This window comes from Vanellus vanellus, assembly GCF_965231255.1.
Source record: "Vanellus vanellus genome assembly, chromosome: 9".
Taxonomy (NCBI): domain Eukaryota; kingdom Metazoa; phylum Chordata; class Aves; order Charadriiformes; family Charadriidae; genus Vanellus; species Vanellus vanellus.
The window spans coordinates 17,139,628-17,160,208 of NC_138914.1; the positions used below are offsets into that span (position 1 = coordinate 17,139,628).

General features: G+C 38.3%; 1 protein-coding gene across 1 annotated transcript in view; it reads right to left on the minus strand.

Moving 5' to 3' along the window:
• CACNA1D (calcium voltage-gated channel subunit alpha1 D) overlaps positions 1 to 20,581 on the minus strand; it is a gene marked incomplete at both ends in the record, with an annotated part of 205,029 nt that overhangs the window by 34,516 nt on the left and 149,932 nt on the right. The window contains 7 exons of the mRNA XM_082487992.1: positions 698 to 800; positions 2,403 to 2,499; positions 2,614 to 2,741; positions 3,942 to 4,101; positions 5,433 to 5,524; positions 7,200 to 7,265; positions 8,020 to 8,148. Coding sequence (XP_082344118.1) covers positions 698 to 800; positions 2,403 to 2,499; positions 2,614 to 2,741; positions 3,942 to 4,101; positions 5,433 to 5,524; positions 7,200 to 7,265; positions 8,020 to 8,148 — 775 coding nt within the window. The remainder of the gene's footprint in view (positions 1 to 697; positions 801 to 2,402; positions 2,500 to 2,613; positions 2,742 to 3,941; positions 4,102 to 5,432; positions 5,525 to 7,199; positions 7,266 to 8,019; positions 8,149 to 20,581) is intronic.

The window sequence follows — 20,581 nt, forward strand, 5'->3', positions numbered from 1 at the left end:
AGGCAGCTGAATACTGAGCAGTTTTTCATCTCTTGTAGTGCTCACCTAAACCACAGCAATGCCTGAGGCGGCTTAATCTAATCAGAATGTTATTGGCAGTGGAACTCAAATTCTGCTGAGAATAGCAGAAAACATGGAAAAGAAAGTAGCAAAAGATGGTAAAATAATGAAAAAAAATGTATGAAAATACAAAGCAAAATTCTTCGAAACATACCACTATTTTTTAGAACTTTTCCCTCTCTGATGCAAATGACAGAAGCCCGTTCAGCCCAGCGAGAACAGGCCTCGACCAAACTGAGGATGTTGCTTTCAAGTGTGCTAAAGTTGCAGTTGCACCAGTGTGGGATCCAAGGCAACAAGTTAAAGAGTAGTGAGGAAGGAGCATCTTGGTCAGACAGAAAGGGGAACTCATTCATTCTCTGCAGTAGAACTCCTGTTATGCCACTGTTACATGTTTTTATCTGACCACATAAAGACACGTAATAATTTCTGAGATTTCTTGGGCTTTCGCCTCACTACCCCTTTTATTTAATTTTCTAGCAACAGTGAATAAAACCCGTGATCCAAAAGCAAGCCAAATCCAGTGAGACTAAGACAGCCTTACTCATGTCCAACAGAATGAATAAAGTAAATTGTAACTTTTCTTCATTGGACCTTCTTACAAGTGCAGCAAAGGCTTTACAGCTAAGAACCTTACCTTCTGTTTTTATCTTTAGAGCAGTCCTAACCAAAGCAAACAAAGTAGCGTTAAACATGACGGTTCCATCGCTGTTTAGTGGCATATTCATGGCTACTAACCTCTGTAAACGAGAAAAGGAAAACAAATCTTGATGGGGCTTTGTTTGAAAAACAACCTTCTGCAACATTTATTTCTGAAAAGCTGATGTATTCAAAGAATAATATCCAGAGAGGCATAAAAATTTTATAAGTCTTCAAAAAAAGTTGAGTCTTCCACCCTAGCTGCGTATAAAAACCACCCAGTAACACTTCTTTCTGATATTAATCACATGCATGCTTATACAAAAGCTAAAACTGTCCTGTAGTTTTCATGAGCTACTTATTGAGTTAATTTGCAAACACTGAAGCCCAGCCCTTGGCTATAAGTCACATTATGCAAGTATTAAGACAAATGCAGCTATTTAAGAGCATGCCCTCCAGTTGCATTTTCTGAGTTTCCCATGGGTTCCTCCAGCCTCATGCTCCATGAAGACAACAGCACCAGGTCTGTTGTGTATAAGCTGATTCATTTTTCAGGTAACTCTCCTGTGATGCCGTGCATCTCTTTATGCCATCTGCACTGAGTGAGTGTGAAAGGGGCTTTCCTCTTTGGATTAGTCCATCTCTGCATTACAGTGTTTATCTTTTAGAGCAGTATCACTGTGACCCTGTCTGTCATAGAAACACTATTTGATATATAAAAATTTTCTCCTAATGTCTGACTTGGATTTTCTTCTATTCTAGTTTAAAAGCATTACTCAATTGGATAATTTATCTTAACGTATAAATATAGGTTTGCTTTAAGTATGCCTTTTGGAATTCCATTTGAACCCAGTGTTCTATATGTCAACTTACCTATTTATAAAACAGATGTAAAAGAAATCAAATGACAGTGGTGTTGTAATGAACCTTTAATTAAAAGGCTTGATCTTATTCCAACTGGAATTGCTAAAACCACAATATCCATAGTTCTGAAGTCCTCAAATAACATAATAATTATTCATCTCCTTTGTGTTGCTTTTCAACTTCTATATTAAAATGCAATTAATCCTCATCTAAATTGCACATCGCGTCTGACAAATTCTACACCATTTTATATCCCTTTAATTTTCAGTCTTCTCACTCACTGCTACTTATTGAATTGCACACCGTTATTCACTTCAGCTTGGTTTATCATCTTGCAGTCCCCACCCTTCAGTCTCATTTCTATGTTTCATGTGCAGCAAATTTCTCATGAATGCAACTGTAAAAGTACTGTATCAAAGCTTAATTGTCACTTAAAGTAAACTACCACCCTCTTCTCCCTGCGACTGAAGGGAAATCAGAAATGCCACTGAGCTGAAGTAGTCTTGTATGTGACACAGGGTCCCCAGAAATGCTGGGATGAGGTAGTTCATACACATGACAATAATAGACTAATGATAGATTTACAGACACTGACCACAGATCATCAGAATGAACGGGAAGAATTTTACATTGGTGGTAACTACTCAAATGAGTACACTGAAATAAATGACACTAATTTTGCTGGTTTAAGTTAAGCCTGCAAAAAAATGGGAAAACTTGAGAGTCAAGGAGACCTTGTGAGCAGACAGGATTACTGTGCATGTGACACATATTGGGCAGAACCGAATGAATGAACGTACTGTGAGAGAAACCCAGAAAGAAAATAGGGTAAAACCTACCTTGCAGGCCACTCGGTGAGGGCATAATTTGCCAAAACCAAGTGGCGGCTGAATGCGTCTCAGTAATGTGACCACATCAAGATGCTTTATCCTTCCCCTGGAACCAACACACATCAGTTACCAAACATACATCCATTCCCAAAGAATATACTATACTCTGCTTTTATTGTTTTTACCAGATAAATCTTATCAGAGAAATGATCTAACTTACTTTGCTTCAGGGTCATATTCTGACCATATCCTTTTGAACTCATCCAAATGATGGGGACCCAGAATAGACCAGTCACGTGTCAAATAATCAAAATTATCCATAATGACAGCCACAAATAAGTTTATAATCTAAAAAAAGTAATTAAGAACAATCTGCCTTAATTATTTTGAAATCAAAAAAACCCACATTAAATAAAATAATTTTATAAGGTAGCAGGTTAAGAATTCAAAGTGATTTCATAAACAATGATTTTTGGCAAATATGATCAAATATCACAGAAAATACTTGCTGACCATTTAACTGACTAACTGGAACTCTATCAAATAATGATATGGCACGAGGGGGATTCTATCTTACTCAGTCTTTGACATAGGCTGTAACATGGTTTTGTTTCTCTTCCTTGATTTGCCAGATCCCACTACATCAAATTAAAGAACGGACTCAATATATATATTTGACACAGTGTAGATCTCAGGAAACAGGTCAATGTCATGACAACAGGAGTCAATGTCATGACAATAAGACTTCTGCATACGTTTCGTTAACACAGAAGATGATACAGAACAGCAGAATGCGAATGTTTACATTAGTTCACAGAATTCTGTTTGACCATTCCTTTTGCAAGGAGAACAGTACTGTGAATAGAACACATCAACCAGGTTAGACCAGACACCTGCAATGAGGAAAAATACGTTTCAAAGATTATTTTAGAGCAAATAATCCATTATGCCATGGATTAGGTTATTGTTCGCATCTCATGTACCACAGTTTGAGCACACTTGTAGAGACACGAATGCAAATTCTGCTAAGTTTAAATAATACAAATAGCATTACTAGTAAGCCAAAGGAATTGCAACTTTATTATCAATTAATATTTAATGATACTATTGAGAAATGCCTCATGAAAAGACTGTTAGCTTTCAAACTTGCAACCAATCACTCCTGCATACGTGTAGTCAGAAGAACATCTTGCATGGTTTGGGTTGGAAGGGACCTTTAAAGGCCATCTAGTCCAACCCCCCTGCAATGAGCAGGGACACCTTCCACTAGACCAGGCTGCTCAGAGCCCCATCCAACCTGACCTTGAATGTTTCCAGGGATGGGGGACCTACCACCTCTCTGGCAACCTGGGCCAGTGTTTCGCCACTCTCATTGTAAAAACCCGTATAAGATACAGGATTTAGGACTGTGTATGGAAAAATATAACCTTGCAAAAATATTTTAGATGTGAGATTTTCAGTCATTCTCTGAACCCATTACTCTTTCAGTTCAGAAGAAAGTCAAAATGCCAAAGCTCATTTCTGTTAATAAGCACAACGTAGACTCACCAAAAATGCACAAAGCATGTAAAAACTGATAAAATAAATGATGGCAAAATTGCTTCCACATGTGTATTCTTCCCCTGGATTATAATCGGATTCAGGATCACAGCGTTTTCCAGGCAAACATGCCAGCATGATTTCCTGCCACGCTTCTCCAGTTGCACACCTTTATAAGGTCACAAAGATACATTAGGCATTATTCGATCAAAATGGATTAAAGATATATTAATTTGTTAAGTTCTGACAAAACACTTGGAGCTGTACAACCACAAACGCGAAGACAGATCGTGAATTTTTCAGAGCAGGAACAGATTAAAAAAATACAGAGCATGTTTCAGAAAGGACAAGCATAGATCTGACATTGCAGACACATTTTATAAGGCCCCATAAAGGTTTGCATGTAGAAATTTGAACCCCAAACTGTGATTTACAAGTTAAAGACTTATGGCAGTGGAGCTGCTGTATATGAAAGCGGTGTTGCATATGAACACCTTTCATAAAAGTTGAAAGTATCTATTTGTAAAAGATGAATTGCCTTTTCGTCAGCATGGTTGAGGAAACGCTTGTCTCCAACTTCTGCTATTACATTTGTTGCACAGTAGGCTAATGCCTGTGTACAGACCCATGATTTCAAATATTTGAAAGACAACTAGATATTCATGACATTTTTGGCTGTGTTTATTACTTAGTTTTAAACACAAAAGTCTTTACATGCATAAAGTGGCTTAGATCTCATTAGGTGATGCCCTTGGTCTCAGATAAGGAATGACCTACCAGTTTTCCAATCAGGTTAGTAGCAACGCATAGGAGCCAAGTGGAATTACAGAACCACAGGCAAGAGAGCTGTCAAGGCTGTCACCTTTAGAGGCATCCTTGCTCCTTGTCGTTCCCTGTCCTTGCTCCAGGACATTTTGAAGCACTCCTAGCAAATGTTTACCCTCTTCTTAAGCTCTCTAGTGATAGAGATTCCATAATTCCCCTACATCAAGATTTAGCTACCTTTGCCATCAGAAAGTTTTGCCTACTGCTTATCTGATATTTCCCTTCTGCAAGTTACACCCTCTACTTCTTGTCACCTCTTCAGCAAACGTAAAACACACTATTTCTTTACCTTTGCAACAATCTTTCATTTTTTTTCAAACTGTCATGCTGTCTGTGCTTCTACAGAATACAGTAAGGGCACAGTCTCATTCACCTTTCCCAACACTTAAACGGTGATACCAGGGCAGACTATGTTTGGGCTCTACCTGAAGACAATTACTCCACAAACGAGATGTTTCACAATAGCTGTAATGAGTTTAGGTCTGTATCACCTGGCTAGAACCCTGCTGTGCCAATGGACACTCGGCGTAGAGTCATAGAGAGTATGTGTGTGTTATGCTAAATCGCCTCCCACTTGCAAACACATTTTGAACAGATCCATAGTACAAGAGCTACAGACGTTTTTCATAGATCAATGAAATGGGATGCATTAAGTAAGAGTTGAAGTTTACTCACCTGAACAGAAGCAGCACAGCTTGGGGAAAAGTCTGAAAATTGTTGTTTCTGTTTATTTGATTGTTGTCCCTCATGGCCACTTTTCCAAATACCTACAATAAAACAGGATTTTGACTTTCATCCTAGTGACCTGTACTGTCAGAAGCTGTAGGCCTTGCAGTCTAAACTTGCTTCAGTATGTATGAAAAATACTTTCACAAACACACTTTCTTTACTCTTTAGTTTTTCCTGATAATGATGTAAATGCAGTAAATTTATCACATGTACAAGATAATTCTTAATCACTGAATTTAACATTAATAAACCATTATAGTACTAATACATATTCCGGTATTTCAGGTGAGAAAATATTATTTGTTTTATACTAGCACCTAGAGTCCTTTATTGGTATATTGTACATACTCGTACTAAGAAATAATTGCTGTCCTGAAAACCTTGAAACTAAATAGAGAAAGAGAGCTGCAAAGACAGAGACCAAAGCAGAGAGTGTCAGCATCCTGTATCAGCCAGAGATGGAAATGATTTCTGTTCCTTAAAATTAAAGTGCAATTCCTTGGCCACAAGACAATCTTTTTCTGCAATTGAATATCCTCTTACAATACAGTGAAGGCTGTTATTTAATTTAGAGAGATTAACACCATTATGGTCTCTATACATGCTGCTGGACTGTAATGACATAAGGTGGTTTTGGATAAAAGATGAAGAGAAAGAATCCAGAAGCAACATCACTCTTCGTAGCATATTTCTTCTATTAATCCCATTTAATTAGGGCTTCTCTTTGCATTGATTTGAGGAACCTTACAACTTTGAGAACCAAAGAAAACAAAAGGGAACTGCAGGTCAAATTCAGGATACCTTACAAGAACTTCTGCCAAAGTGTCAATGGTCACCCAGCCATGCTCCTCTGGCACCTCCTTAGGCAAGCACTGGATCTCATGTGTGGCACAGAGACTACCACCTTGCAACTCAAACCGCACTCCCCATCACAGCTTCATGCTCAGTGCTTTTATCTGCTGCTTTCCTGCAGTCTGTGCAGTCCCTTCCCAAATGTCTATCCCATCCTCACACTAGAAATAGCCCAGTAGCATGAATTTTAGGACCAGTTTCCTGACAGGTTTCTCCTACCTAGCTATCTCCAGTTACTAAGACTAGAGAACCTATTCTGCCCTCACAGCACTGCTGCTGGTGCAAGGAGTGGCACCCTCATCCCAAGAGCACATTTTTACACTTTAGATTACCAACATTCTTCAATTCTTTCTGTGCTTGCACATCTTGTATATATATCCCACTCTTGATTAACCACAGGTTCAGCTGTGCCTAAATCTTCAGCTATATTATTCTCCTGGTTCTATTCTTTTTATATGGGAAAGACTTTAAAAAACAAAAAACAAACAAACAACAAAAAAAAGTGAGTTTTAATGCCTGATTCCCAAAACAAGTCTATAGTAAAAAATAGCCATACATTCTTTCATACATTCATACATAGGAAAAAACTTAGCGAACTTCACAGTATACAGAAGAGGAGTGGCTCCTTTCACCAAACCAAAGTGCTATACGCTCACACCAAGCTCTTCTCTTGCATCTTTTTGGATTTTCTGACTACCAAAATCATAGCTAAAGAAGATTTTTTACATTAATTTGAAAGCTCTGCCTTATATATAGCACCACTATCAAAGGAATTTTTCAATACGCACCTTAGTAAAGAAGTCTCAGAGTAGCCAACACCATATTTTTGTTTAATGCTAAAAAAAAATAATCTATAATTACCTGCATTCCAATGACAGCATAGATGAAGAACAGCATGGCTATCAGAAGGGCAACGTAAGGCAGAGCCTAGAAATGGGACAGGTGCATTGTCTTTTAATAATTTCACACCATAATTTCAATTTCCATTTACAAAAATAATTTCTCTGTACAACACAGGCTTTTCCAAGATTTTTCTTCCTATGCGAGCACTTAACATGTTATTATCTGTCACTCTTAATATTCTGCCACATAGAATGAACACAAGCTTCATTATATTTTAAATTATTTCTGCCAGCAATCCAGGGGGAAGAATCATCTTTAGCAGTTTTTAATTTTATTTTCATTACTGATTCTGACAACACAAAGATACTTTCTTCTATACAGCTACAGAGTTCCATTAGCTTCACATTCATCAGAGTTTTCAGGAGCAAGCATTCAAATATCTATTTGTTACACTTATGAAATCAGTTTTATATAAAAAATAGATTAAATTCCTCTTTGAAGTCATCTCATAAAATGTGTGGAAGTATGAGACTTGTGTGTGTCAATCCTATCCTATCCCTTTTGGATATAACAAATATTTTTTATGAAGTACTGTAGAAATCTCATAGTAACAGCTAATATTAAATCACAAAGAATGACCCTTGGACTCACTGAAGTAACTGGTAAAGCTTGTTTTGGCACTAGTATGCAAATATATTTAAACATGCCATTATTGATAGCAGGAATTTAAAAAGAAATGGTTTTTGCACTCTACAGGGTATTGCTTCATAAATTTTGGCGTATAATTATGTAAATTGGTGTTGTAATTATAAAGCAAATTTAAATAAATTTTTCTAACCTGAAATGACTTAATAAATGTCCACAGCAAAGTTCTGATTCCTTCTCCTCTGCTAAGCAGCTTCACCAACCTCATCACCCGGAAGAGACGGAAAAAAGTGATGGAGATTCTAGCGCTGTCTTCAGAGTTCTGAAGAGCATCATGGAGAAGTCAAACCAAATACAAACTCAAACATGCAACACTTCCAGAAAAACAACAACAAACGCAAAGGTGGAAGAGGTAAGATTTGAAAATGTATCTTGAGGGCCTTTTCACCTTGATAAGCATGATATGAAAGGAAAAATTACATGCTAAAAACACAGGACCTGTAGAAATGCTTCACACATCGCATGCATTTCCAAGTTTTCTGGTTTGTTAATAAGGATCATATCAGGTTTGTTTGTAGTAGACTTCAATAGTACATTGACAATGAATGCAAACCACTGCATAACACCTTTGTAGTAAGACAGTAATGAAAAATACAGAAAAAAAATTGGTGGAAAAGAGACATGGTAAAAAGAATAAACTCAAATAGAGGTAAAACCACTGGGGTCAGTTTACTAATCTTACCCCAGACTCATCAGTTGTGACTGTTTCAGTTGGCTTTGGCTTTAAGAAATTAAGAACAGTAAATATTAAAATCAAATAAAAGATAAAAAAAAATCAGTTTATCCATAAACAGAAGGAAGGATATTCTTCATTTCTAAATGTAAACAAACATCTTTCAGCTCAATATACTTCCTGAACAGAACATTAATATCCTTATTAAAACCTTCCCTTTGGCATTTCATGTTGGCTGACTCATACTAAAATCTGCTAGTATAAAACATATTTAAAAGACTCAATGGAAAGTAAATACAAATAAAATATCTGCTCCTATGTAAGCAAAACAAAATTAGCCACCAACTTCCACAGGCTGTACGAAATTGTAGCAGTAAGCCTAAATAAAACTAAAAAACAAAGCTCTGGCGTCAAACTAGCCTTTCAAGGCCCCTTTTCTGCTGTGCTCTATTTGAAGATTAATTATACCATCACTGGAATCTAACCATATTCCAGTAATTGTGTTTTATATCACATCAGGCGATCGCTTGAGGTAACTCACTCAGTGATGTACATTGGGTTTTGCAGTGCTTAACAAGGACAGATTTTCACTCTGCCAAAATGATAAACGTTTTTAGCACAATGACACGAAGGCTATTCCTCCCACAGAGCTGCAAATAAGAAGGCAATACTTGTACCCTCTCACTATCAACGAAGTACTCCTGTACCTGAGCTGATGTAACAGGATCAGGTGTAAAGGGCTTCAGATTTGATTAACCCTTTTGGAAGTGATCTGTACAACCCTCAGAAGCCACAGGGAGGAGAGAGAGACACACCAACTTCTTATTCAGAGCCAAACACTGTTCCTCCAAAGAAGAAACTCGCTTCCCTCTTTATGTCTCTGTCTGTCTTTGGAGAGACTGTATCAATATCCTAAATGGTCAGACGCTCAGCAAAGCTTGAAGGACCAACTGTCGATGCTTGCATGTGCACTGACAGATTCACAGCAGCTTCTTCCAAAATTGAATGGAAGTGTCTTTAAAAATATTGATAGCACTAGAACAAATGGGATTCTGGATGTTAGATCCAAGTGATGGGTCTCACTCTCTTGCCTACAATATCCTCCTTTTAAAGGGGCAACCTTCAACAATTACTGTCACATATCGCAGCAATAACCATGATGCCTCCTCAGTGCTGCTTCCAACTCACTGTGGATGCATCAGGCACACTCTTAATGCCATGACTCACTCAGTAAAATCTCAAGTATTGCTGATATCTAAGATAAAACTTGGGCAGAAGGAAGGCAAAAGAGAGGAGCTGAATCTGTGGAAAATACTGGCAGTATATTATATAAACATAATACGGTAAAAAAACCAAGAATACGTAGTACTTTGTTAAACTCAGAACATTAGCAGTATTTATTAAAATACTGATTGGTTTGTCTATTACTTGTTTTGGCAAAACATATCTAATACAAAGGTATCACAAGGGAAAAATGAGGTACAAATAACTGTTTGCTCAACTACGTGCAATCTACCTATGTGTACATTACTGCCCTGCCAGGGTAACAGTATTATCTGAAACAAAGTGTTTTAAAATAGTTTAAGGGATTATTGCTAAATTGATGCATTAATATTAATCAAAACCCAGATGTCCTTATTAGACTTCAGTAAGTAGAGTATTTGTAAAATCAGCTGTAACATCTAAGCTTTGTAAGCACTTATATAAAGTACACAAAAAATATGCTGCCAATGAAAGATAGTTGCTGCATTAGAAATTCCCTACATATTTCAACAATTTGAAATAAAATCATCAAAATAGAGAGAGAAATTCATAATCACAAATATCATAAATGCCAAAATATCACAAAACATGGAGACAATCTTGCAAAGCTGTCTACCTACGTCAACCACAAACCTGTACTAGTGTACACACACCCATGTTGCTATTGACGTTTTGGAACAGAAAAAAATTCCTTTTTATCTGGAACTTTTAAAGAAAAAGGGTTTCGTTATACTGTCTGCAGATGAAGCCTGAAATTTCCTACTAATCTCTGGTGACTCACTCATGCTGAGCTTGATATTGTCTTAATCAGTGAGCAATTTACTAATCAGCATTCAATATTTTGTATCATCAAAAATTAAATGAAATATTTGACAGATACAGAACAGATTAAATTACAGTATCATCACAAATTGGCACTAAAAAAAAAAAAAAAGTAGTAAAATTCTGGATTAGGGAGTTCTCCCTGCTAGCTTTTATAGGAGAAGGATTGGGCCCCAAATAAGCTACAACTGTCAGGATAGCAATATGTGATGGGACAGATAAAAACAGAAAAATGATACTTTTGTCCTACAGATTTTTATTTAATTGCTTTCCAAAAGAAAAAATGAGAAGGATGCATTATGATTTGTTTATGAAAAAGCCCTCACAAAAGTCAGTAAAAAACCTTTTTCAACATGTAAATATCTTAATGATTACTTAATTCTCACTTTTGAAAATGCAGCCAGAGATCAGATTACCAAAACTATGTGAACAGTTATTGCAGGTGCTCAGGAATCATGAGTGCAAAATCCCTCAACTTCTTTTTTGTCTGAAGGGTACTGAATGTATTTGCGTATGCACATTTATGTATGCACAAGACTCTGTAACGCACACTCCTCTTTATAAATCACTCTTTCTCAGCTTCTTTGGTCTAAGCAATCTTAATTGCCTGTTTCTGATGGCTGATCTGCTGCTGGGAAGTGCTAGGGTGCCGTATGCAAGAGATTATATATTGTGGACACTGGAAAGAGCAGGCCAGGAATGAAAAAGGAAAACACCCCGTTCACAAAATATAAATTGTACGAAAATACCAAGGTGGAAACAGATGCTAGAAACAAACAATGAAAATGAACTCCTGGTACCAGGGGATTTTTTTTCTACTGGAGCTGAAAATATTCAACTTCTGCCCATCATTGGCCAAGTGTTTTGGATACTGACGTTTTAAAGTAAGCCTATCTAATTTTTTACCCTCTCTGGCATTTCCTTCTGATAATACAGCAGCTTGGTTTGCATTATTAATACTAATTATAATGAAGCAAATGTAGTGATATACCACAAAGAAAATATCCTTCATACTTATTATTTATAAAGGAAATGGTCAGCTAAGAGACAAGGTTAGTTAAGGTTTATGTGTGTCCATCCAGCACAAAGTAATACTAAGATCTGGGAAACTAAGATTAAGATAACACAATCTTCAGTGACAATAACAGACAGACCGACAGTAAGAGAGAACATCTGCTTCCTAAGATAAGGAAAAAACATACACTACCCAAATACATAATCTTATTTGAAATGTCAGTAATATTACTTGACATATATACACATAAGTAGATGGTACATTATGTATATGTAGGGAAAGTATTAGAATAGACTTCAGTCTGAGGGGGGGAGGTTGAGCAGAGTGTCTCTTTGGATGATGGCTGCTGACAAGAATGCAAAACCAAAAAATATTTCCTGCGGGCAGGCAATCCACCTACAACCCCCTCTTTCCCCTCACCTTCCAGCAGTCATTCCAATACTACTCATGTCCGAAACGCTTTGGGACTGGCTGGTCATTATGATGATTCTTTTGTCCCCCATGAGACTATGTGATTCCTTAGATGACAGATGTGCTTCTGGGATCACTGCTGGAAGTCTGGTAATGGGCACAGCTGGAATAAATTAATAGCTTCGCCTTGGCTAACAGATGCATTGCAGCAAGGTAAATGAGGACAGAGACTAGCTTAATTATTCTACCTTTTCTGTCAGCTATGTGCCATCTATGCTGAGAGTCCAGCTCAGCAAAGCACTTCATAACTGTGTAATTTTCATCCAATTCTTAAACACTTCAAATAGGCAGTAACATATGATTTTGCTTTTTTCTTAATCAAAGTTCAACACAGCAGCTTTCTTCCCCCAAACAATCCCAACCCTCAAAAAAGATTAACTAATGATCAACCTGAATTTCTGACTCACTGATTAAAATGTTTGCAACCTGCTACCAATTTTGGTATTTATTGCTGCTTATGAAAAACATAGTACATTTCCTAAGCAGTAACTCCTCATTACACTCTTCATATTGCAACAAAAGTTCAAAATAAACATCTTAACTGAAAAAAGCTTCAGTGTCAAAACTGTGAACAGTGTGAAACAGATTGCATCATGCATTGGAAGCAAACTGTAGCTCTGTGTTTAAGAAAAAATAAACGTAGTGAAAACCAGTGGATATTAGTATACAGTGTTAGGCAAATGTTTCTTTTTTTACAGATTGTGCCAAAGGGTACGAGAGTATCCCAAAACAAATGGATGCACAGTGATGATGTAACCATGATTACAAATACAGAAGGAAAAATCTGAATGACAAATACATATGATGACAATAACATATATAGGAAAGCATTCAGGTTGCCAAAATATCTTCGGAAATGTGTAGTGTATGTGTGCCTGTATGCACATATGTATATACGTATATGATTTTTTTCAGAGAATAATTACTGGAATTCAAATGTGCTAGCAAGTAATTTCCTTCAGTCTTATCAGTCCTCTCTATATTCCCTGTTCAACACAAATCAAATGCCCATATACAGAATTCAGTAAAAATTTTGAATCAATGTGAAGAACCCCAGAGTAGATCAGAGAAGTATCTTTTGCCTTGTAAAAGATGTATTTAAAACTCTTAAGTTCATAATGTACAAGTTGATGGCATAGGGTGTTATTAGGATAACTAATAAATATTCAGTTGCGCAATAATAGTAATAATTTATTTACTTTAACACCTTCATGAAAGCAGCTCAGAAATACATTTCTATTTCCAAATTAAATATTGCAACACAGCATAGATTTCATATTGCAATAAGACCTCACACGGATGAAAGCAAAGCCATATGAGAATGTATTTTTCTGACCTATCCTTAGGCCTAAAGAAATACATTTGCAAGTCTACAAAATATACTAACGGTATTCAAAACCAGCAATTACTGGCAACAAAACATAAGTTCTGACATATACTGAGGCATAAAGTAGGATTCAAACTGAATTGCAGTGCTTTTGCTCAAAACTGGAATCCAGACTCTCTTACAGGAGGTAGACATGAGGTTTATAATCTGCTCCTCCACACAAGCAAGATCAGCTCTCCCACCAAATACAGGGTGAGTGGGCAACTATATAAAAATAAGCACTAGCCCTCCAAGCACACACTCCGCTAGCAGTCTAGCAAATGGTAAGCGCATCCCACCATTCGCAAGTCAACATTACACACTGCATAGTGCTGCAGTGGTAACAACGGTGCTGCTTCTTGACAAATGGCAGAATATCCAATCCTGGTTTTGTGAGACTTTTTTGATGTATGACATTGCTACTAACTACTTGTTACAGTAGTGTGAGCATTGAATAAGCCTTACGTGTTTACAGTGGTGATTCAAGACAAATCTGTTTTCCTGAGGGGCTCAGGAGGAAGATATCAATGCTGTTCCTTTAAACCCTATTTCAGCAAAGAACTGGAATTTTACTTAGCTTGAAGCATAAAGTTAGTCCCATAGGGACTGCATTAAACATTTGCACAAAAGGAGAAAGTGAACTCTCCATCATTTTTGCGACATTTTGGCAGCACATGAATGGTAAGAGTAAACAAATAAAAAATGTGAATTGAAACCTTTGTAAATACTACTGTAACAATGTGATCATGCCTCTAAATCATCCATGCTGGTCATCCAAATGGTTTCTGAGCTGACAAATAACATAATTTCTATACATTCAGGCCAGATTGAAACTTGTCTGGTATTTCCATTTAAAAATTTACTCATTTATTCAGATTTATTTCCAATTTATTTCTCTCTCATTGTCTTAAGTTATGTATGTCCATCTCCCAGAATGGACTGACCAAATCTTGTGTCCCACAATCACTACTCTGTTTTTTCAATTGAAAAAGGAACCATTTTTATGACCACACCAGATCTTGCGTGTCATGTGAAACTTTTTGAAAACAAAAGGTCACAAACCCCAAAAACAATTATATAGGTTTTAGCAGTGTTTTTAATTTTTTTATTGCTATGCCATATATATATATTTACTTATACATACTTGCCTCTAAAAATTTCTAAAAATAAAACGAACATGAAAACCAATTAGTTTCATAAGAGAATAACTGGTTAAAGGAAGGGATATTAAATGACAGAGCAAATTAACAAAACAATCATAGAAAATAGTGTATTGCCAAAATATATGTTGCTCTGAGGCGGTTCATTTCTGGAGCTGGTCACTGATCCACTCCTTGAGGATGCTGACCAGTCCTGTAAATTGCTGAACACATTAAACATTGATTTCCACGGGCACCAAAAATTTTCAAAACACAGTAATTTCCTGGATTATATGTGAATGAGAGGTTACTGGATCAGAAGAATCAGCCTCAGGGCACCATATACATTATTATAAAACATTAAAAAAATAAGAAAAGTAACAAAAAAATAAAGAGATGACATTTAATTTCCAGAATTTAATACTGAAATGTGATACATAACTAGAAAGTCCAACCCACTCTTTTGAAAAAAATGGGTCAGATACAAACATGTTCTATACTGAACTTGCTGGCCTTTGGAATTAGCCTAAATGTACACAGCTATGCTATCAGAATGATGCCAAGTTGTTTCCACAGCATGAGGCAATTATATATGCAAAACTATAAGAATGTTTAGTTCATCTTGAGTACATTATTTTAGGTATTCACATTCTTTGAAGTCATCTTTTACATTAATCAATTCAGAACACAGAATGATAGAATGGTTTGGGTTGGAAGGGACCTTGAAGATCATCTAATTCCACCCCCCCTGCCATGGGCAGGGACACCTCCCACTAGACCAGGTTGCTCAAAGCCCCATCCAGCCTGGCCTTGAACACCTCCAGGGATGGGGCATCCACAACTTCTCTGGGCAACTTGGGCCAGTGTCTCACCATCTCCAGAGTAAATAATTTCTTCCTAATATCTAATTTACCCTCTTTCAGTTTAAAGCCATTACCCCTTGTCCTATCACTACACTCCCTGGCTGTACTCATGCAGTTACAACTGCAACAAGATCTGATCTTACAATAGTGCTAGCGATTTACACTGTTTCAGATCATCTCTCAAACAATGCTGAGCTTCCTCAGTTTAAGAAGCTCCTACAATGGGAAGTTTTACAGGTCTCATTTCAATCGTGCTTGAAATCCCATTGAAAACAAAGTAGTGTTAACATCTTAGCAGAGCTGTAGATTTCCCAGGATCACTGTCAGCGTCAGATAAAGAGTATAGGTGGAATGGCATGATTCAGAATGCCAAAAAAATATTAAGAAAAAGATTCTAAAATACTGAATTTGAAGTATGGGAATTTACACAAAACGAATGAATAGGAGTAATTCAGCAGAATCAAAACAATAAAAGTAATAAAAAAATCGAAGAAATTTCCCTAGACACTCTGCAGTATTCACTGTTTCATGTTGAAAATGGGAAATCAAGCCCAGAAATATATTGAAACTGTAATACATTAATGACTTGCACAAACAAAGCACAAAAAAAAGTGGAAAAGATCAGAGACAGACAATACTTAGTACACAAATAGTCTGCTGTGCAGGACTAGAAGACAACAAAGATGAGCCCCTTTTCTCTAGTGAGTGTAGCACAAAACACTAAGAAATGACAGTGCTAGTTATTGACTGTGGTGTGTACTTTTCCTGGAGAAAAGTATCTCCAGAATATTTTCAAGACAACTGTGTGAACTACTAAAATGACAGTGTCCTCCACATCTGAAAGCTCAGCAGTGACAGTTACAAGTAATGCTGTCAAATTAACACTGTCCATGCAGTGTTAAATACAGAGTTACATACAGGGACACCTTCTGCAGTCATGGAAGTGCATTTGAGCTATTTTTCAATTTCTTCACAATCAAGTATGTTTTGCAGTTATTAAGGAATGCTATTCTAAATTTTACAGAATAGAAAGCTATTCTATCTTTTTACACTCAGATATTACGCTCATCTACACCAGTACTACTGTGAATGGAAACAGTGGGTAAATTTTAAATTCTTCAGCCAAAAGTCTAAATCCAAACTTTTCTGGAAAAAAAGAAAACAAAAATAACCCCAAAACCAAACAAGAACAAACAAACAAAAAAACCCAAACCCAAATTAGAGGCAGCTTTTAAAAATCTGCTCCATGAACTGTAATTATACTTTGAGAAATGTCTCCATAAGACAATGCAGTTCTGTGCTGACTGACGCTCCACGTCAGCTCGGTTTCCTTCAGTTCACAAACAGAAAGATCCATCACCCACTGAGAACTGAGCAAGATCAATCTGAAACCTAAGGGTCAGACTAAGGTCCTTCTGCTCACATGTTATCACATCATTCCTCTCTTGTTCTTTCCAGTAATGCAGTCAGTCATGAAATTCTTATAGTTTAACATAAAATCAGAAGGAATTTTAAAGTGAATCAGCCTTAAAATCATTTTGATTGTGGTTAATCTTTGAGATGGCAGTGTAGAATTTGCAGCTTTATAAAGAAATCTGAAGTCTTTAATGAGAGCTAAGAGACTCTGTGTATGCTTGAAGGTGTTCTGCCATCTTAAAAAAATAAGAAAAAAAGAATACAATTGTTTTCTATATTTAGTTCAACTGCATTTATAATAGATATCACTATGCTTACCAAACAGACAAGAACCAAAGAAGATAAAAACTATGCACATCATTGTTTCTCAACAGCCACTACCGCGACTAATTGATGTTGTCCGTGCCAATGCTACTGTGTTCTGAAGGGAGACCTGTGTGGGCACAGTATAAGAAGTATTTCCTTTGGCAGTAGCCTTTTCCACTCATTTCCACCCTACTACAGCCCACACTTCTGCCAATACTTTGAGCTCAGCATCTCATGAGGCAACTGTGAAGCCCCCAAACTCTTGTGGAAGAACAGCTCACACAGCTATGGAGGTAAGAAGGGCTGCGGGTGAAGGATGCTTAAGCTTCATAGAGATGCCAGAAGAAATCCTCAACAAACCATGGCATCAATTGAGACAAGCCTGACGAATCCCAGCTCCCAGTAGGTGGTCTGCTGATCTAACAACGCACCGAAAGCTGAAAACTGTCTTCTGGACAGATCTTACTTGAGAACTACTCATTTGGTTTGTTTTTTTTTTCCCCCTCATCCTGGTATGCCTGGAACAGATCACAGTTTTTTCAAATACAATTTCTATTCCATGTTCCTGGGCAACTTTATTATCCTGTTATTCACAGTTCTGCTAGTCACTGGAGGAGTGTGATCCTAAGAACTGGATTCCTGACATGAATCACTTTGGAAAATAAATTTTAAAATGTGTTTTTTCTGAAAAACTGTTTCAATTAAATGGCAATGACAGCCACAAGACCAATTTGCTTCCCCAAAATATGTCAGAGTTACTGCAACTTAAATACTCACCACTGAAGAGTATTTATTCAAATATAGAAGCATTTTGAAAGACGATGCATATTAAATATCCCTACTGAAAAGAAACCATTTAGGTAAGTAATAATATCCATTGGGGCAAAAAAAAAGATGTCTACCAAGTATCCTACTAAAACAAATTTAAGAGAAAAGTAATGTTATTAGCCAGCTCATAAACCGTGACTGCTGTAGAAACACATGCAAGCTAAATATCTTCAAAGAATACCAGGCAGCTATTGATACGTACAATTTTTTTCCAATTAATCTGTTCTTTGACACAGGGAAAATATGTGAATGTTGGGGATCTCCTGCATCATGGGTATTTCTAGACAACTTAGTCCTCAGAATGCTGAAGAGCTAAGGTCTTCAGCAGGTGGAATACGCTAACCTCATTTACGGAGCCTGTGTGCTCCCTGAGCAATTTCAGTGGCTGGACTGGATCCAAGCCTCACCTCCTTCCCATCTCCCTTTTCAAGGTCTCAAAAAGCATGAGAGGGAGGAGGCACTTTCCTCTGAGATTTTATTTTGACTAGTTAAACAAAGAAACATGTAAGTATGGGAATCATAGAATTAGTGAGGTTGGAAGGGACCTTTAAGATCAAGTCCAACCGTTAACCTACCCTGATAAAAACACCACCACTTCTAAACCATGTCCCTAAGCACCTCATCTACCCTTTTCTTAAACACCTCCAGGGATGGTAAATCCACCACCTCTCTGGGCAGCCTATTCCAATGTTTAATAACCCTTTCAGTGAAAAAATGCTTCCTAATATCCAATCTAAACCTGCCCTGACATAACTTGAACCCATTTCCTCTTGTCCTATCACTTGTCACCAAGGAGAAGAGGTCAGCTCCCATCTCTCTAAAACCTCCTTTCAGGTAGTTGTAGAGGGTGATAAGGTCTCCCCTCAGCCTCCTCTTCTCCAGGCTAAACAACCCCAGATCCCTCAGTCGTTCCTCATAAGGTTTGTCCTCCAGACCCTTCACCAGCTTTGTAGCCCTTCTCTGAACACGCTCCAACACCTCAATGTCCTTCTTGTAGTGAGGGGCCCAAAACTGAACACAGTACTCGAGGTGAGGCCTCACCAGTGCCGAGTACAGGGGGATGATTACTTCCCAGTCCGGCTCACCACACTATTCCTGATGCAGGCCAGGATGGTGTTGGCCTTCTTGGCTGCCTGGGCACACTGCTGGCTCATGCTCAGCCGGCTGTCCACCAACACCCCAGGTCCTTTTCTGCCAGGCAGCTTTCGAGCCACTCCGCCCCCAGTCTGTAGCGCTGCATGGGGTTGTTGTGACCCAAGTGCAGGACCCGACACTTGGCCTTGTTGAACCTCATACCATTGGCCTCAGCCCATCTGTCCAGCCTGTCCAGATCCCTCTGCAGAGCCAATCTACCCTCAAGCAGATCAACACGCCCCCCTAGTTTAGTGTCGTCTGCGAACTTACTGAGGGTGCATTCGATCCCCTCATCCAGATCATTGATAAAGATATTAAAGAGAACGGGCCCCAGCACCGATCCCTGGGGGACACCACTTGTGACTGGACACCAACTGGATTTAACTCCATTTACCACCACTCTCTGGGCACGGCCATCCAGCCAGTTTTTTACCCAGCGAAGAGTACACCTGTCCAGGCCATGAGCAGCCAGTTTCTCCAGGAGAATGCTATGGGAAACGGTGTCAAAAGCCTTGCAAAAATCCAGGTAGATAACATCCACAGCTTTTCCCTCGTCCACCAAGTGGGTCACCTTGTCATAGAAGGAGATCAGGTTTGACAGGCATGACCTGCCTTTCACAAAGCCATGCTGATTGGGCCTGATCACCCTGTTCTCTTGCATGTGCTGTGTGATGGCACTGAGGATGATCTGCTCCATGACCTTCCCAGGCACCGATGTCAGACTGACTGGCCTGTAGTTCCCTGGATCCTCTTTCTGGCCATTCTTGTGGATGGGTCTCACATTTGCCAACCTCCAGTCAGCTGGGACCTCCCCAGTTATCCAGGACTGTTCATAAATGATGCAGAGTGGCCTGGGGAGCACTTCCGCCAGCTCCTTCAGTACCCTTGGATGGATCCCATCTGGCCCCATAGATTTGTGCACCTCCAGGTGCTGAAGCAGGTCCCTCACCATTTCCCTTTGGATTACAGGGGCTTCATTCTGCTCCCCATCCCTGTATTCTAGCTCAGGGGTTGGGGAACTCAAGGAACTGGTCCTACTGCTGAAGACTGAGGCAAAGGCGGCATTAAGTACCTCAGCCTTTTCCTCATCCTTGGTTACTACGTTACCGGCCCCATCTACTAGAGGACAGATATTGGTCCTCTTTTTATTGCTAATACATTTATAGAAACTTTTTTTGTTGTCCTTGACAACAGAAGCCAGGTTTAGTTCTAGTTGAGCTTTGGCCCTTCTGATTTTTTCCCTACATTGCTTCACTACCTCTTTGTAGTCCTCCTGAGTGGCCTGCCCTTCCTTCCAAAGGCCGTATATCCTCTTTTTTTCCCTAAGCTGCAACACTAGCTCCCTGCTTAGCCAGGCCGGTCTTTTTCCCCGACGGCTTGTCTTCCGGCACACAGGGAC